The sequence below is a fragment of the Leptonychotes weddellii genome, chromosome X (genome assembly GCF_054177405.1).
Source record: "Leptonychotes weddellii isolate Sample4059 chromosome X, ASM5417740v2, whole genome shotgun sequence".
NCBI lineage: Eukaryota > Metazoa > Chordata > Mammalia > Carnivora > Phocidae > Leptonychotes > Leptonychotes weddellii.
Window position 1 is genome coordinate 32,853,338 of NC_138385.1, and position 15,487 is coordinate 32,868,824.

General features: G+C 51.4%; 1 protein-coding gene across 11 annotated transcripts in view; it reads right to left on the reverse strand.

Annotated features, from left to right (window-relative positions):
• TMEM164 (transmembrane protein 164) overlaps nt 1–15,487 on the reverse strand; it is a 162,178-nt gene that overhangs the window by 146,357 nt on the left and 334 nt on the right. For 5 of the 11 annotated variants that reach the window (XM_081808422.1, XM_081808423.1, XM_081808421.1 and 2 more), the window contains exons 1-2: nt 14,975–15,092; nt 13,972–14,650 (exon numbers count right to left, since the gene is read on the reverse strand). In XM_081808422.1, the coding sequence (XP_081664548.1) occupies nt 13,972–14,361 (390 nt within the window). In that variant the 5' untranslated portion in view covers nt 14,362–14,650; nt 14,975–15,092. Of the gene's footprint in view, nt 1–13,971; nt 14,651–14,974; nt 15,101–15,382 lie in introns of those variants that run through there. The other 6 variants (XM_081808417.1, XM_081808418.1, XM_081808419.1 and 3 more) reach the window with 6 other exon arrangements.

A 15,487-nucleotide genomic window follows, 5' to 3' on the forward strand; every position in this document is an offset into this window, starting at 1 on the left:
TGACACGGTGATGATGGAAGGGAGGAAGAGGGAGGAATGGAAATGCGCCCCGGTTTCAAGGGAGTTAACCGGGGTTCTAGACGGCCTGCAGTGCCATCAACTAAGATAGGAGCATTGAGGGAAGAGTATAATTGCTTTTCATTTCAAGTCCTCAAACCACTTTACTTGAGGTGCACGACTCTCAAGCACCCTTGAGTACACTGGGAGTGGAAAAGCACAGTACTCATGGCTTGATGGCCTCAGCATTTTTATAAAATATAAGCCTACCGGATCACCAAAGAAATATCCATCAGTTATCTGATCCTAGGGACAATGTGCGAATAAACCTTTGAATGTGCATGCTCTCGAAAGATAATTCCTCCCATTGAGCGAGCGCTTTCGATTCACAGACCTTATTTCACATGCTTCCCATGCTCACCCTATGAATTAGGAAGGGCAGAAATCATCCCTATCCTACGGTGATAACAGCCATTACTCGTACTTACGAAGCACTTGCGGCGCACCAGACACTGTTCTAAATATTTTACATGTAGGCGCGCCTGGGTGGCTCAGTCGGTTAAGTGTCTGCCTTCAGCTCAGGTCATGACCCCGGGGTCCTGGGATCCTGTCCCTCCTCGTCGTCATCGTCGTCATCGTCATCGTAGTTGTCAGGCTCCCTGCTCAGTGGGGAGTCTGCATCTCCCTCTGCCCCTCCCCCTGCTCATGCTTTCTCCCTCTCTCTCTCCCTCCCTCTCTCTCTCTCTCAAATGAATAAATGAAATATTTAAATAAATAAATACATGTAGCCATGCATTTCATTCTCACAAGAACCCCACAAAGTAGATACTGTTCTCCCCATTTTGCAGAGAAAAAAACAAACAAACAGTCCCAGAAATGTCGCTGAACCTGCCCAAAGCCCTGACACAGCTGGAAAGCAACAGAGCTGGGATTTGAACCTGGCCAGTCCGGCTCCAGAGCCTGCATTCTTAAGGACCACACTCCACGTCTCATAGGAAGACTGAAGCACAGAGAGGTTCCCCCTGACTAGCCGCCACTGCTAGGTTCCATCAGCCAGTTAGTGATGAATTCTATAACGGAGGCCCAGGGCTGGCTTCTATGACTCTTCGTTGTTTACCGACCTCTCCCACTGAGCTGACAGATTACTTTGATCTTTTCCCTCTTTGCCCTTCATCACCCCTGCTAGCCAAGGTTTCTGAGTCCTGCTCAAACAACACAAGATTTCTCTTTCTCTACTGCTGGGCGAGAACGAAAGTCCAGCCCCTTTCGTGCTGGATGGGTTAGGGGTGGAAGGAGGCCGTGTGGGGCATTAGTGAACGGGGAAGTCCGGGAGACTCGGCTGCGCTTCTCTTCAGCTGGGTGACTTTGTACAAATCGCTTCACCTCTCTGGATCTCGACTGGCTCATGCAGAACAATGAGGGAGGAGGTGAACCTGATGGGTCCCTGGGGTTTCCTTCGGCTCTGACTTGGCACCCGCTCTGCCATTTTGGCAAACCCAAGGAAGGATTGCTAGAATACATTATACGCTATCTTTCGTCAACCCAAAAGCGGTTAGAACCGAGGCAAAGGAAGAATTAGATAAAACAAAACTGACCTTTGTAGAAGGCTGCAAATGAGGTACTGTACAGGCCGTAGGTACACTTAGCACCTTGCCTGGGGAGGAACCTGTGCTCACAAATGTTACAAGGATTATTACTGCTATTAACTTTAGGAGAGTGTACAGAGATGATGGAAAATTCCAGTGAGATCTCTCTCCTAAATTTGACTCTCTTTTGCCCACTTGACTCTGGTCCAGGACTTATATAGTGTTTAAAAGGTCTGGGCGGGGGCGCCTGGGTGGCTCAGTCGGTTAAGTGACTGCCTTCGGCTCAGGTCATGACCCCAGGGTCCTGGGATCGAGTCCCACATCGGGCTCCCTGCTCTGCGGGGAGCCTGCTTCTCCCTCTCCCACTCCCCCTGCTTGTGTTCCCTCTCTCGCTGTGTCTCTCTGTCAAATAAATAATAAAAATAAAATCTTTTAAAAAAAAAAAAAGGTCTGGGCGGGCGGCGGGGGGGGTGGGGTGGGGGAGGGGCGGCTACCGGAGCTGAGGAGCCAACTGTCCTCATAGTGATGGACAGTTGTGACTAGAGAGCAAGAGCCCAAGCCCAAGGGGAAGGTAAAGAGAAAATGTAAGTGCGAGGGGCCAGGGTGAATCCTCAGTTCGCTGAGAACTGTCCGTGGAAGGCGGGGGAGATACCAAAAAAAAAAGACAACAACAGGTGCAGACCACAGAGTACTCTGCAAATTGTTTTTTCAGTTCAGACCCAAAGCGGGGAGTAAGGAACTTGGGCAGATGATCCCAGCCTGGTTTCCACGTGTGTCCATTTGAGCAAACACAGCACCACCGGCTGTGAGGTATGCCTAAACACCCTGCAGCGTCAGGAGGCCCTACGTGGCAGGCTTCACATGCTTCTCCAAGAGTCCACTGCAGCCTTGGCCCAAAGGACACCCCTGACCTCCTGGGTCCAAGCCAGCAACCCCACCCCACCCCCCACCCCCGAAGAGCCCCGCCCGGGGAGGACAGCCCCGGGGCTGTGGGGTGGGGGGACAATCCGTTCTCTTCCCTCACTGGCCAGAAACCTCTCAAGCAAACACAGAAACATGACCTTGGCTTGGTGCTAAGCTTGCAGGGCTCTTCTGAGAGCTGAACTGGAAAGTCCAGCGAGGTGCCGTGAAAGTGAAAGCAGCCCCTCTCCTCGGGGCGCCCCGCTCTTCCTTGTGGGCCCGGGAGCCCAGGAAGGAGGGAGAAATGCCCACTCGACGCTGTAGCCAGCAGCGACGGCAGCCCCGGGGAGCAAGTGGAAAAACGCTGAATATAATAAGGCACTTAGGCACATGACCCTCAGCAACATTCCTGCAGGGCTCCGAGAATAAAGGGCACTGACAGGCACGCACACACACTCAAGTGCCTGGAACTTAAAAAAGGAAACTCTTAACAAATGCAAGAGGATGAGGAGCAAGTGGGGATATGAAGAGGACCCTTTGTTGCCATCTCCCCTAGGTCTTGGAACGAGTGACCTTCCATTTCTGAGAGCTGCTGTTTCTTCAGATTGCTGTTTGTTTTAGACAGGCCCTCCAAGCCAGCTCCAGCCAGGGAACCAGGATTATTACAGAAAACATGACCTTAGCCTTCCCAATTCTCTCAACTCCAAAGCTAAGAAACTGCCTATTTACCAACAATGCTTGGGAATATGCCCGGAGGCCTTCCAATGGCCTCGAGGTGGGGCGTGTCCAAGGGGGGCCACACCCCACTCCAAGGCTGTGAAGTCATATGACCATGGCCTTGGCCCTGGAAGGCTGCACTTAAAGGCAGCTTAACCCCCAGAGCAAAGGCAGTTCTGAGTTTAGCCGGTCTTGAAAATGCGAGAGGTTAACCATATCCTGGAGAGTTATCATGATTGTCTACTTTTTTTTTTTCTCCTGTCCATTTGCTGACAGGTAAGGCAAGGCACTGGTCTACTTTATTTTTTTCTTTTTTTTTTTTTTGGCACTGGTCTACTTTAAACCCGCCTTCGTCCCAGGAGCTCTGGGAGCAGCCCTCTCTCCTCTGATAATTACCGAACCCCAGTAACAAGTGGCACGTGAAAAAGTTACACTCCCCTCAATCTAAAGGAATTAATATAAAAGAAAAAGAAAGAAACCCACACACCTGTCTCTGTCCACCCCGCCAAACCACTCCTCCCCTACAAGAGGATCAAACACTCACTGGTTTCCTAGGCTACCAATCTCAAGAGAGTTGGCCCCATGAAGTCAGCCCGGTGATGAAGAGCAGCCCAGAGGTCCCTGGAAAGCCAAGCTTCCTACCAAGGAAAGCCATCCTCCAAATTCTTCAGCCAGGACTGCGTGATTGCAGGTAACTTTTCAAATTGCCCAGGAAGCTGTCCTTAGGCCTCAGGCAGCCAAGCCACCCTGCCCCAAGGAGATTACATGGGCGCTAACATAATGGAACCAGTATTTTTGCCCACGACATGAAACGAAGATGCCAGGAGAGCTTTTCTTAGAGGAGCTTCTTAAAACTGCCTTCCTGTACCTAATCCTTATGGTCTTATCCCCTGTGAGCTTGGGTGCCTGATGTTGGCTGGCAGTTAAGATTTGCACCTGGGCCTTTAGCACCCAAGAGTCTGGGCTCTCACCCAGTATGCCCCAGCTGCCTCGAAACACGTCGTAGTAATACTGCTACTATGAGAAACTTGCTGGCATCTATTGCGGGCTCACAATGAGCCACAACTTCCCCAAAATGCTGGATGTATTTCGGTAAATCCTCACAACAACCCTAGGAGGTAGGTACTATTATTCCCATTTTACAGATGAGCAAAACTGAGGTTCGCCACAGTCAAGAAATACGTCTCACATCACGTGGTGAAGCAGCTCAAATGCAAACCCAGGGAAATATGGTCCAAAGGCTTGAGCTGCTTGGCTGAACTTACAGGAGGAAAAGGAGCATCTCTACCGCCCTGCTTCCTCAGGCTCCCTGCTGTGCCCCAACTCCAAACCTGCAGGGTCCCAGCAAGAATGTGGCAAGGAAAGGCCAATGAGGAAGCCTGTCTAGCCCTTCTGTGTCAATTCGGATCGGATTCAGCTAGGACAAGAGGATCAAGACCCTTTCCAGAAGCCTCTCCTCACCCCCATCTTCATCTCCACCCAACTTCTGAAGAAAGCACCTCACATCCAGCAGCCTCGGCCACTGCTCTGCCCAGAACATCTAATAAGTGTTTACCCAGGGCTCCCAGAGCCATAGTTAAGGGCCTTACTGTGCAATCTGGCTCTGTGCCTTATTTAATCAGCACCTGAATGAAATGTCTCTTGGCTAGCAACAGCCAGAGCACAGTCAGTCAGAGTCTTTCTGCAAACACAGCTGGTCGATTGGCAAAGGCGATTCAACACACAGGCAAAATACACCCTGAGTTTATACCACCACCGATATGTGATAGAGACGGGGAGACTGAAGGCATCGGGACGGAATTAGAACGGGCTCTTGCTTCCTGCTTTCTCCTCCAGACAATGTTGCTTCTCCCTCTTCTATCCACCTAAACACCTGCCCACAGGGCAGAGCTTGGACCATTTTTGCCCAGCAGGCCAAACCTCTCCAACCTCCTGGTTCCTGCCATCCATTCCCAGCCCTGAGAACCTCCAGGCCCGGGACAAGACTCATCCTACCTTCCTCCCTCTGGCATTTCCTCCAGCAGCTACTGGAAAGGAAGCACGGCCAACTGAGAGATGCCCCAAACCCTCCCCTTCAGGATCTCAAGCTGGCAACGGGTCCAGGTCCCCTGACACACCATGCACTGACGGATGTGCAAGCCATGCCCTGTTTAGCTGGCAGCCCTTTCCCTGGGAAGGAGCTAAGTAAACAGAGGGGAATGAGGCCCAGAAGAGGAGGAGTCCTCCGCGAGCCTTCAGACTGAACTGCTACATCCAAGCATCTTGCAGGGAGACTTCCTCGGGGGGGGGGGGGGGGTCAGCCAGTAGGGTGGCAAGACAACCCCCGTTCTTGGGGAAGGGGGGGGTCAAAAACCGGGCAAGGAACATGGGAAAGGTCACCTGCTCGAAAACACTGGGACGTACCCCACCAGTTTGAGATCAGGTTGGGGTAATGAGGCCCTTTTGAAAAATCCTCTCCTGGGGTGCGTGGGTGGCTCAACCAGTTAAGTGTCTACCTTTGGCTCAGGTCATGATCCCCCAGTCCTGGGATTGAGTCCCGCATCAGGCTCCTTGCCCAGCAGGGAGCCTGCTTCTCCCTCTCCCTCTGCTCCTCCTCCTGCTCGTGCACTCGCTATCTCTCTCTCTCTAATAAATAAATAAAATCTTAAAAAAAAAAAAAAGAAAAATCCTCTCCCCCACTCCCGGTTGGGTCTATGAGCCATTCATGCTTCAGTATGAATCTCTTCAATGGAACTGCTTTTTTCTTCATTCCCCTGTGGATATCACCTCCTCTGACGGAACGGGCATTTTTGGACTGTACAAGGGATTGTTGTGCAACCTGGATTATTCTGGAAGAGGGCAAGCTTGGATGGGATGGGCTGGGGGAGAGACTTGGAAGCAGGGCAGGAGGAATAGGAAAGAGAAAGGCAGCAGGACAGCATCACACTGCATCAGTTTGGTTCTGCTGTGGACCCTAGTCGGGGTAGCAACCATCCCATGAGCCACTAAAAATTATCTTCTGGTCACAGGTAGGATGCCTGCTAGCTCATTTCCTGTATTTAATGCCTGCTCGCTCTCATCAATGTTCTTTGTGTCTGTCCTTGACAGTGCAGGACCTCCTTGGGACGGCACAAAGAACACAATGCTCCAGCTCATGAGTCCCCAACTGAGCACCGATGAGCAACTGCAGTAGTCTTATCAATGGCGCAGAAATGACAGAGTAGTTCTGGAGTTTTATTTGGTTTGCCAAGGGAGAAATAAGATGAGATCTGCCCCTGATAATCACATGCGAATGACTCCCGGTTACAGTCGAGATGCTTTCCTGTCCTTTGCATATATCATTTCCTACGCCAAGGACTCCCTTCCTTCCTGCGACACCCAACAAACACCTACCCATTCATTCCCACGTGTTTACTGAGCACCTACCATGAGCCAGGCCCTATTAGAGGCCCTAGAATAGAAAACAAGACAAACAAGAGTCTCTGCTCTCACACACCTGTGTCTTCTTCATGAGCCAGCTCAAATGTCACCTCTTCTAGAAGGCCTTCCTTAATTGCAGTAGGTAAAAAAAACAAACAAACACAGAAACAAACAAACAAAACCCAGACCCTCTGTGCTCTGTGTTTTGTTCAGATCTGTCACTGTACTGGTAATATTGTTATTTAGTTGCACTCCTTCCTTTCTCATCTAAACTGAGCAACATGAGGGGAAAGAATGTTTATTTATCTTTGAGTCTCCAGCGGCGGGCACAATATATCACACCCAACAGGCATTTGATAAATAGTCCCTGAATGGATGCAAGAATGACTAAATTCCCATGAGCGTTTAAAACAAGTGTCCTGGAGCGCCTGGGTGCTCAGGGTTGGTTAAGCGACCGACCCTTTATTTCGATCCAGGTCACAATCTCAGGGTGGTGAGATCGAGCCCCGTGTCGGGCTCCACGCTGGGTATGGAGCCTGCTTGGGATTTGAGATTTTCTCTCTGCCCCACCCTCCCCCCCCCTTTTAAATAAATAAATAAATAAATAAAGCAGGCGTCCTGCAAACAGAGAGTTAGCAAGCAATAACTATTTGTCAATATCTCCTCCCCTTGGTTCCCAAAGATCTTAGAGACTGCGAGGGAGGGAGGGAATAGAGAAGGACTGGAAGGTGATGGTGGCCTGGCTGAAATTCTTCACAGTGACAGAACTTCCAGTCACCAAACAAGCCACTGGAATGCTAAAGCTACCTTAAAATCAACCTCACAATAACTTGGGGCCCTCCACTTTTAATTGCAGCCACAATGTTTAACACCTACATAAACACTGAGGCGCTGCCAAAGGGCTAAATGCCCTGCCCACAGGCTATCCAGATTCACGCCAGTCAGGATGAACTTCTGAACCAACTTGCCACCCAATACTTTAGCTACGAGATAATGTCTCTCAACGTGGGCTCCAAGGCTCACCGGCATCAGATTTACCAGGGAGCCTGTAATAAATGCACATTCCCATCCTCGCCCTCCACCTACTCAGACTCGGTGGCGTAGAGAGCCAGGCATCTGCATTGTAACAAGTTTCCAAGGGCATCTTTCACAAAGAAAGTTCCAGAATCACTTCTCTCCCCACGCATAGTCTCTACACATCCACTCTGCCAGTCATTGGCAGAAGAGGGGGCATCAAGGATGAGATATTCTCAATTTAACAAAAGATACGTTAAGACCATGAATGCGTTAACTCGATGAGGGGGAGCCCTTTTTACAGTATGTGTCTACATCAAATCATCACGTTGTACGCTTTAAGTACCTTACAACTTTGTCAATAATACCTCAATAAAGCTGAAAAAAATATGAAAGTACAAAAAAAAAAAAAAGATCTGAAAGAGGAGAAGTTGACAAACCTGGCTCTTCCTCCAAAGGGTATTTCAAAGAGGCGCGATGACAATGAGCTACCCACAGAAAAATCCAGAAAGAGATGGAAAGTGAATCACTAGCCTAATAACATTTCTTTAATTTATAGGATATTAAGGAAAGGAAAGAAGAAAGTAGGCCCGTCCAGATGTCTGCCAAGGGATTAAGACCAAGATCCAACAGCCTAACTTCCTCACTAGGATGAAAGTGAGCAGATACTTTGGGCAGAGAGCAGGCTGTAGCTCTCATAACTGGCTCTTTGTGATGGAAATTCGACAAAAAAGTTGTGTGAGCTGGAGCTGAAACCACCTCTCTCCTCTGGCTATTTCAAAAAACAGACAGGAGATTCTCCTAACAGGCACAAGAGACACAGGAGTCCTGCCCGTCAGACCTCAAGGGAACATAGACAGGACCACTGGAGGGAAACAAAACAAAACAAAACAAAACAAAAAAGGAAGGAAAAAAGATAGCTCTGTCAGTCGGTCAGTCAGCATTATCCAGGTACACATTAAACAACTAATGTACACGTCCGGTATTGTATTAAACTCTGCAGGGAGTTACAAAGGGAAAAAAAAAAAACTACTCCTTTCCATTAAAGAAAAATTTGTTTGCGCTAACAGTGGAGACCAAACAAACATGCAAAAACAAGCCAAACATAAAATTGCCTCAGAGTATACACAGGCATATGTCAGCCAGCCAAATAGTCTGAGGAATGTTCGGAGGGTTGAGAAAGGAAGACAAAAGGTGTTACCAGAATGACTGGAATAACTGGACTTGGGTCCCGGTCATCTGGAAAGAAAATCTTCACGAGGATCTACAGCGGGGAGGAACATACACGCACGCCAAATCCAATGACGCCGATGATGAAGGGGGCACATCTCTGGCAAAGGGGCAAAAACCCAGGGAGCCTGGGGATCACCCCACGGGTAGGAGCCAGTGACGCACTGGTACTTGAAAGCAGGAACCATGCTGGGTTGTATTAGCAGGTGCTGGGTATGGACTGGTAGGAGGCACAGCGTCCAGTTTCAGAGGCTGTACGTTCAAAGGGTATGCAGGCGGGCACCTGGGTGGCTCAGTTGGTTAAGCGACTGCCTTCGGCTCAGGTCATGATCCTGGAGTCCCGGGATCGAGTCCCGCATTGGGCTCCCTGCTCAGCGGGGAGTCTGCTTCTCCCTGGGACCCTCCCCCTCTCATGCTCTCTGTCTCCCATTCTCTCTCTCAGATAAATAAATAAAAAATCTTTAAAAAAAAAAAAAAAAAGGGGTATGCAGGCGCGGGCTGGGAGCCAGAGAAAAGCAACAGAAATGCTTAGAGGAATGAATTCCAAAAGCTATCAGGAAAGGTGCAAAAGAGTTGAGGTTTGTCAGTTTCTGAGTTTGAGGTAAAAAGAAAAAAATATATATATATATTGGTCATCTGATCAGCTCTGCCCGGCTTCTCTGTTTAAGTGACCACGTAGTTACTCAGAGGATTAAAATGCTCTCCCCTCTACACGGCCGGTTTCACCAAGAAGACGGAGACAGGAAAAGATGAGATAATTTGCTCAGGTTCCCATAGCAAGCCATGAGCAAAACTGGCATCATAAGGTTCAACCCCAGGGCCGTCTGTGGGGTGTTTAATCCACCAATCCACACCACTTCTCTTTATAATGGACGCCCCCAAAAGACTGTAACAATGGAAGATGGAAAAATTCTCTGCAGATTTCCTTGGGAGAGAAATAAAACAAACTAAAAAGGAATGTCATGCCTCACTGCTGAGGCCCATATAAACATCATCCTCTTGTGTCCCCCTGGACTGATGACAAAGGACACGGTCCATCTGATGAGCTGTCAGCAGATGGCAGGATCCCTCATTGTACCCATTTACCCACCAATGTCAATTCCAAGCAAGAGCCGTTATCAGTGCTCCAGACAACAGATGGGGATGAGGAGGTATGGCTGGTCTCAAGTCAAGGAGTTAGGGGGGGGGGGGCGGGTTCACAAAAAGCCTAGTTCTCAAATCCATCAGGTCCTTCTCTAGAACAAATCCATCATGGGGCTCACTCAGAATTACTGGCTGAAAACCAGTGGCTTGGGGCTCCGGGGTCTATGGCATCGACTGTTAATTTGGCAAATATCCAGCTTGTTTCCAGCCTGCCTTATGTTGTGCCCCACTAAGTTTGGTACCTGATCAGGAGTCGTCAACACGGACACATTCAGAGCCAATGGGAATTGGACAATTCGAAAAGACATCCAAAATGGGATCTTTCTGTTACATTCCTAGGACAGAGACAAGGTGGCAGGATGCAAGGGCGATAAAGGGCCACTAGCTGAAGAACACCAGTCTTTACAGATACAACCAGTCAAAGTTCTGGCTTTTTAACCCTCCTGCTGAGAAGTTGTAGACTTGGGGACTTAAGTGGCTACGAGAATCGCTTTCTGCTAAGGCCTCGATTCCCACAGTGGCAGCTCAGTGTTAAAGCCGCCTCTGCCATGACGTTGCTGGGTGATTTCTGGCAAATAGCATAATCGCTGTGTAAATTCATTCCCTGTCACTCCCACCTGCCAAAATAATACGCACGAAGGAAGTAGCCATGTTTGAAGAAATACTTATTGGTGTAATTGGGAAACGCCCCTGATATTCACCAAGGGGCTTAACAACGGTGTGTGATTCTTGCTTGGCACTTGCTGACCCTGAGAACCCTCCCACGTCTCTGGCTTAAGCTGAGATGGGAGACACTGGCACTTGGATCACACAAACCGCTATCACCCACAGTCCCGGGGCCTTCGAGAAAGCAGATGAGACCAAAAAGAAACTGGACAGCAGGAATATTAATCAAGACCAGAACTCAGCCACAAAAACGGCCCTTCCTTATGCTTCTAAAGCTGGCAGTCACCCAAGAGCAGCATGGCTATGATGAGGGGCTGTTTAAAAAGGCCTTGGGAATAAATATTTTACAGACTGAAAAATGGGAGATGGGGAGACTAACCAATTTCCCTCCAACTCTTCCACTTCCTGGCCTAAAGCAATACTGTCCTTGTTATAAACTTATGTGGACTCTGAGGAACAAGGCCTTTCTATGAAGCCCAAATTGAGTCATCCTGTGGAGAGAAACACATCAGAAATGTTTCTGCTAAGCTGTCTCTTTCATTTCAGCCAATGTGTCCCTTGCCTTTTCAGGACCTCTGAACTCCACAGAATGTCCTGCCATCGTGCAGCCTAATTCAGCAAGTTCACTTGCCAAAGCGTTTGTCTGTACTCAACATCGCCCCTCTGGAATATACACAGCCACAGGAAACATTTTAACGTCTCTTTTTCCAGGCCCCGGCTAACCTATCATGACCCTAAACAAGATCATGTCCGTGAAAGTGCCTTATAAACAGTAAAGTGCCAGATAAGTGTAAGGTATTATTAACCAGACTTGCTATCTTTAGTCCTTGCCGCAGTCAAGTCGGAAAACTGTTTCCAACCATCTGTTGTTAATTTTTCTTTAAGGACTCACAGCAACTTTTAAAAATCCATACTTCCCTGCTTCCCAGGAAGAGCCATAGGCAGGGTATGGGATGTGGGACTGACCAAAGGCTGGGGCCCGCAGCAGGCCTGAGGTGACTATTTAAATGACACGAAGCAGTAACAGGAGTAAAGAGCAGAGGAGAATAACCCTGGTCAGGCTCAAGAATTCCTCAGCATGACTCTGTGCTCTGCCTCGGCCCTAGGGCTTCAGAGTTTAAGGGAAGCACAGGACAAAAGAAAAAGCACAGGTGACAGGAATCAGTCCCTAGACAGCCCCCTCACCTCCCGCCCAAGCACCCATCCCTCTGCAGCCGCCAGCCCCAAGTGCCATCATCATCTACACGTGTGCCCAAGGGTGGCCTGGTCAGGCCGACTTTACTGGGGAGATACAGGAAGCAGAAGATGAACAAGGCCACCTGACGTCAGCAAAGAAGAAACGAGTTTCCCTTTTTCCACACGAGGAGGCCAAAAGCATTTCCAGAATAGCCGGCTCTCTGTTGCATCCCCGGCCACTACTTAAGGAGAAAAGAATCAGAGAACGCTGACCGCCCTGAGCTGGAAATGCAGCTCTGTGTCATTTTGCAGATGGGCAAACTGAGGCCCAGCAAGTGTCTTTTTCCTCAAAGTCACACAACTAATTAATGCCAGAACCGTGTCTCCAGAGGCTTCTGAAAGCTTCTAAAAACCTTTCCCCTGAAAACCCTGGTGCTGCCAGGTTTGATGACATCACACCAGCAGCAGCCCCAGTCAGGCTGAATTTAGTCCTTTGTTGACCTTCTAGATATGTGGCTGCCAGAGGCCTCAAGACCCCTTTGTAGAAGAGGCACCCTCTGACCCTCACCACCTGCCATCCAAAAAAAGCACTCCTGTCCCAAGAGCCTCACATAGCAGCGGCTGAGATGCGTTGTTTCCTCTCATTAACAAAAAGCCCATTCATAAAAAAGAAAGAAAGAGGACTGGCTCAAATTTACCCAGAAGGTCTAGCTGCGAGAGCCCTGGGCTTCTTGTGAATGGCATCACATCCCAAGAAGCCCTCTCTTAAAAAAAGAAAAAAATGCTGCCCTCCAGCCCCGCTCGGTGCTGCCAGCCACCCGACCAATAACACCCTCTTTATTCCACAGCTATCCACACCTCCCTGCCACGTCTGTAAAGACGGGAAGGGGCTCGAGGCCACTGACCACATTTTACAGATTGGGAAACTGAGGCCAAGAACCTGCAATCAAAGGAGTGCCTAGCACACAGACCGAGCAAGTAGGCAGCGCCATGCTGATCAGCCTCGGCTTCTCCCCTGAGACAGCCCTGTCATTCCACTGACAGCCTGCAACCCCAAAGAGGGTGGGTTAGCTTTCCAACCCAGACGCTAATTCATCTTTGGGCTGCAGGCAAGCGACCTCCCGTCCCTGGGCCCCACCAGGCCTGTAAAACCAAGATAATAATCTCAACCTCTTGCCCCACACCGGGCTGTCACAAGTCTCCTGAGAATAACCTTCTACAAATATAAAAGCAATAAAGATGCTAATGACAGGTTTCCAAACTGTCCCTGAATAAAACACACCAGGTTTCTCACAGCCTAAAATCTAAAAAAGATTTTTTTTTTTTTTCCCTTTTCTCCTCTTCCGAGGCCTCCTCCATGATTTTATAGTTTTAGAACATCTCTCCACACAGGCTGAGTACAGAAAGACAGTCTCACTCTTGGTCCTCACCCAGATTATTTTTATGTATCTGGCAACTTTCCTTTTCAGTCCCATTTGTTTTTCTTAGCACCGCTAATGGGAGGTAAAGAAATCAGCTCTCTGAGCACCCCAGACCATGACCACAGGGAACAGAGTAAGAGCAAGAAGATGGAGAGGTCTGCAAAAAATAAACAACCCTCTCACCATGGATAGAGATCACCCGCCCAAAGTTCCCGAGTCAGCCTGTTTCAGAGCGCACTTAGTAGGAGCTTGGTGCTGACTCCAGCACCTCAGTTCAAAGGCAGACCTTGCTCAAGCATGAAAATCCCAAATGAAAGAGTCATTAAGGGAAACCCATAAAAGTATTTCCCCAAAGTAGCACAGTGGGGGCAAGGAACCTTATGTGACCACCTCTAGGAAAGAGTGTCATCAGGCCTCTGGGAAATTAACTGCAGCAGAGGGGATGGGGGCAGGCCGTGGACCCCAGATGTGACTCAGAAAGGGCACCTGGCTGGGGCTGCACTTCCGGCTTGTGAAAGGCCAGGGCAGGGCTGGGGGTGGGGGGAGGGATAGCCCACCAGAGTGCCAGTGGGTTCCGAGGAACACGGTGGCAGAGCCCTTGGAAAATCATCTTTAAGGGTCCCACTTCCCGCCGGATGAAGTGCCCTACACTTCCGAGCGTCCTGAGCACACAAAATGACTCTTATCACTAAGGCTGCCACGGAAAAAGTCAACAGACTCACATGCATCATGGTGACCAGGTGACAGGGGTTGAGCAGGTAGATGACGGTCTTGGTGGCGAACTTAAAGCCCACCTCCACCCCGAAGGTCAGGCACAGGGCTACTAAGAGCAGATTCTTGCTCAGGCTCTCCTTGCCTTCCTCTGGCCGCTGGGTCACCTTATCTGGCTGGCAGCCATGGCCACCCCTACCGTCCTCCTTCGTCTGCCTCAGGATGTGCCGCAGGGCCACCAGGATCTCCAACAGGGCCAGGGTCAGGACCACCACACTTTCCAGCAGCCGCTGCTGCCAAGGGAGGAAGGCAGCACAGTCGGGGCCCCCATTGCCTGCAAAGCTGGGGTCCACGCCCCCATAGAGCCAGTCCAGGAGACTTTGGTAGCTATACCGGGACATGATGCCAAGTGGTTCCCCTCGACCACCGTGCAGGAAGCGAGAGCGAGATGGAACACAAGCCCCGAGGGTTGCCCGGGTGCTGGGACGTGTACGGAGGGCACACCCCCGCACCCGCACCCCCCCCCTCCAGACACCGGGGCACCTAGAGCGGGGGGGGGGGGAGGGAAGCTACACGCGAGGCCCGGGGTCAAGTGCTGGCTCTAACTTGTCCCCACGGCTGTCTGGGGAGCCCCCCGCGCTTCTCCAGTGGCCACCAACGAGGCAGGGTTGAAAGGAGCCGTTGGCCAATCTAAAAGGAAGGAGAGGAAGAAAAAAAAAAAAAGGTCTCAAAGAGGCAATTGCATCGGGAATTACGAAGCGGGGCGGGCTAACTAGCGAGGGCAGAAAAAGGGAACAGGGGCAGTGGCGAAGCAGGCAGGGGTCAGGGGAAGCCGGAGGCCGGGAGGGTCAGGGCGAGGGCCGAGGGGACCCGGCAGTGCCGCGGGAGCCAACCGGGGAGCGGCGGGGGTGAGAGCGAGGGCACACGCGGAGGCCAGGAGAGGAGCTAGAGGGGCCGGGCAGGCGGGGAGGGCGACGGGGATGGCAGGGACGCCGGACTCCTCGTCTCACGCACTCGCCACAGGGGGATCTCTTACTCCTGCAACCGCGTGGCCGTCTCTGCCCCCAGCTAGCTACTTCGCCGCCGACGGGCCCCTCCGGCCAATTTAGCGCCGACCCGGGCCGGCCGCCCGCCCCCGGGTCCACCCCCGAGTCCCCAGCTCCACCCCCGGCCCCAGACGCCAGCCCTCGGGCAGCACCTCCCCCCCCGCGCCCCGCCCGCGGCCAGCCCGGGACCTGCCCCCCCGGCGCAGGCAGCGGCGGGAGGAAGCCGCGGGGAGTGGAGTGGGGGGGGGAGCGGGAGGCCGGGCCAGCCGGGGGCTGGGCTTCGGCCGGCCCCCTCCCTCCGCCCCGGCGCCGCATCTGCCCGCGCCTCCCGCCCGGCCCGGGAACCGGCCGCCGCGCCCCTCGGGGCTCCACTCACCCGCAGCTCGGCCCGCGGCCCGGGGTCGGCGGCCGCTCGGCTCCCGCGTTCCGCGCGCTCCCTGCGCCCCGGCGCTCGGCTCCCCCGGCGGCCGCAGCTGCCGCC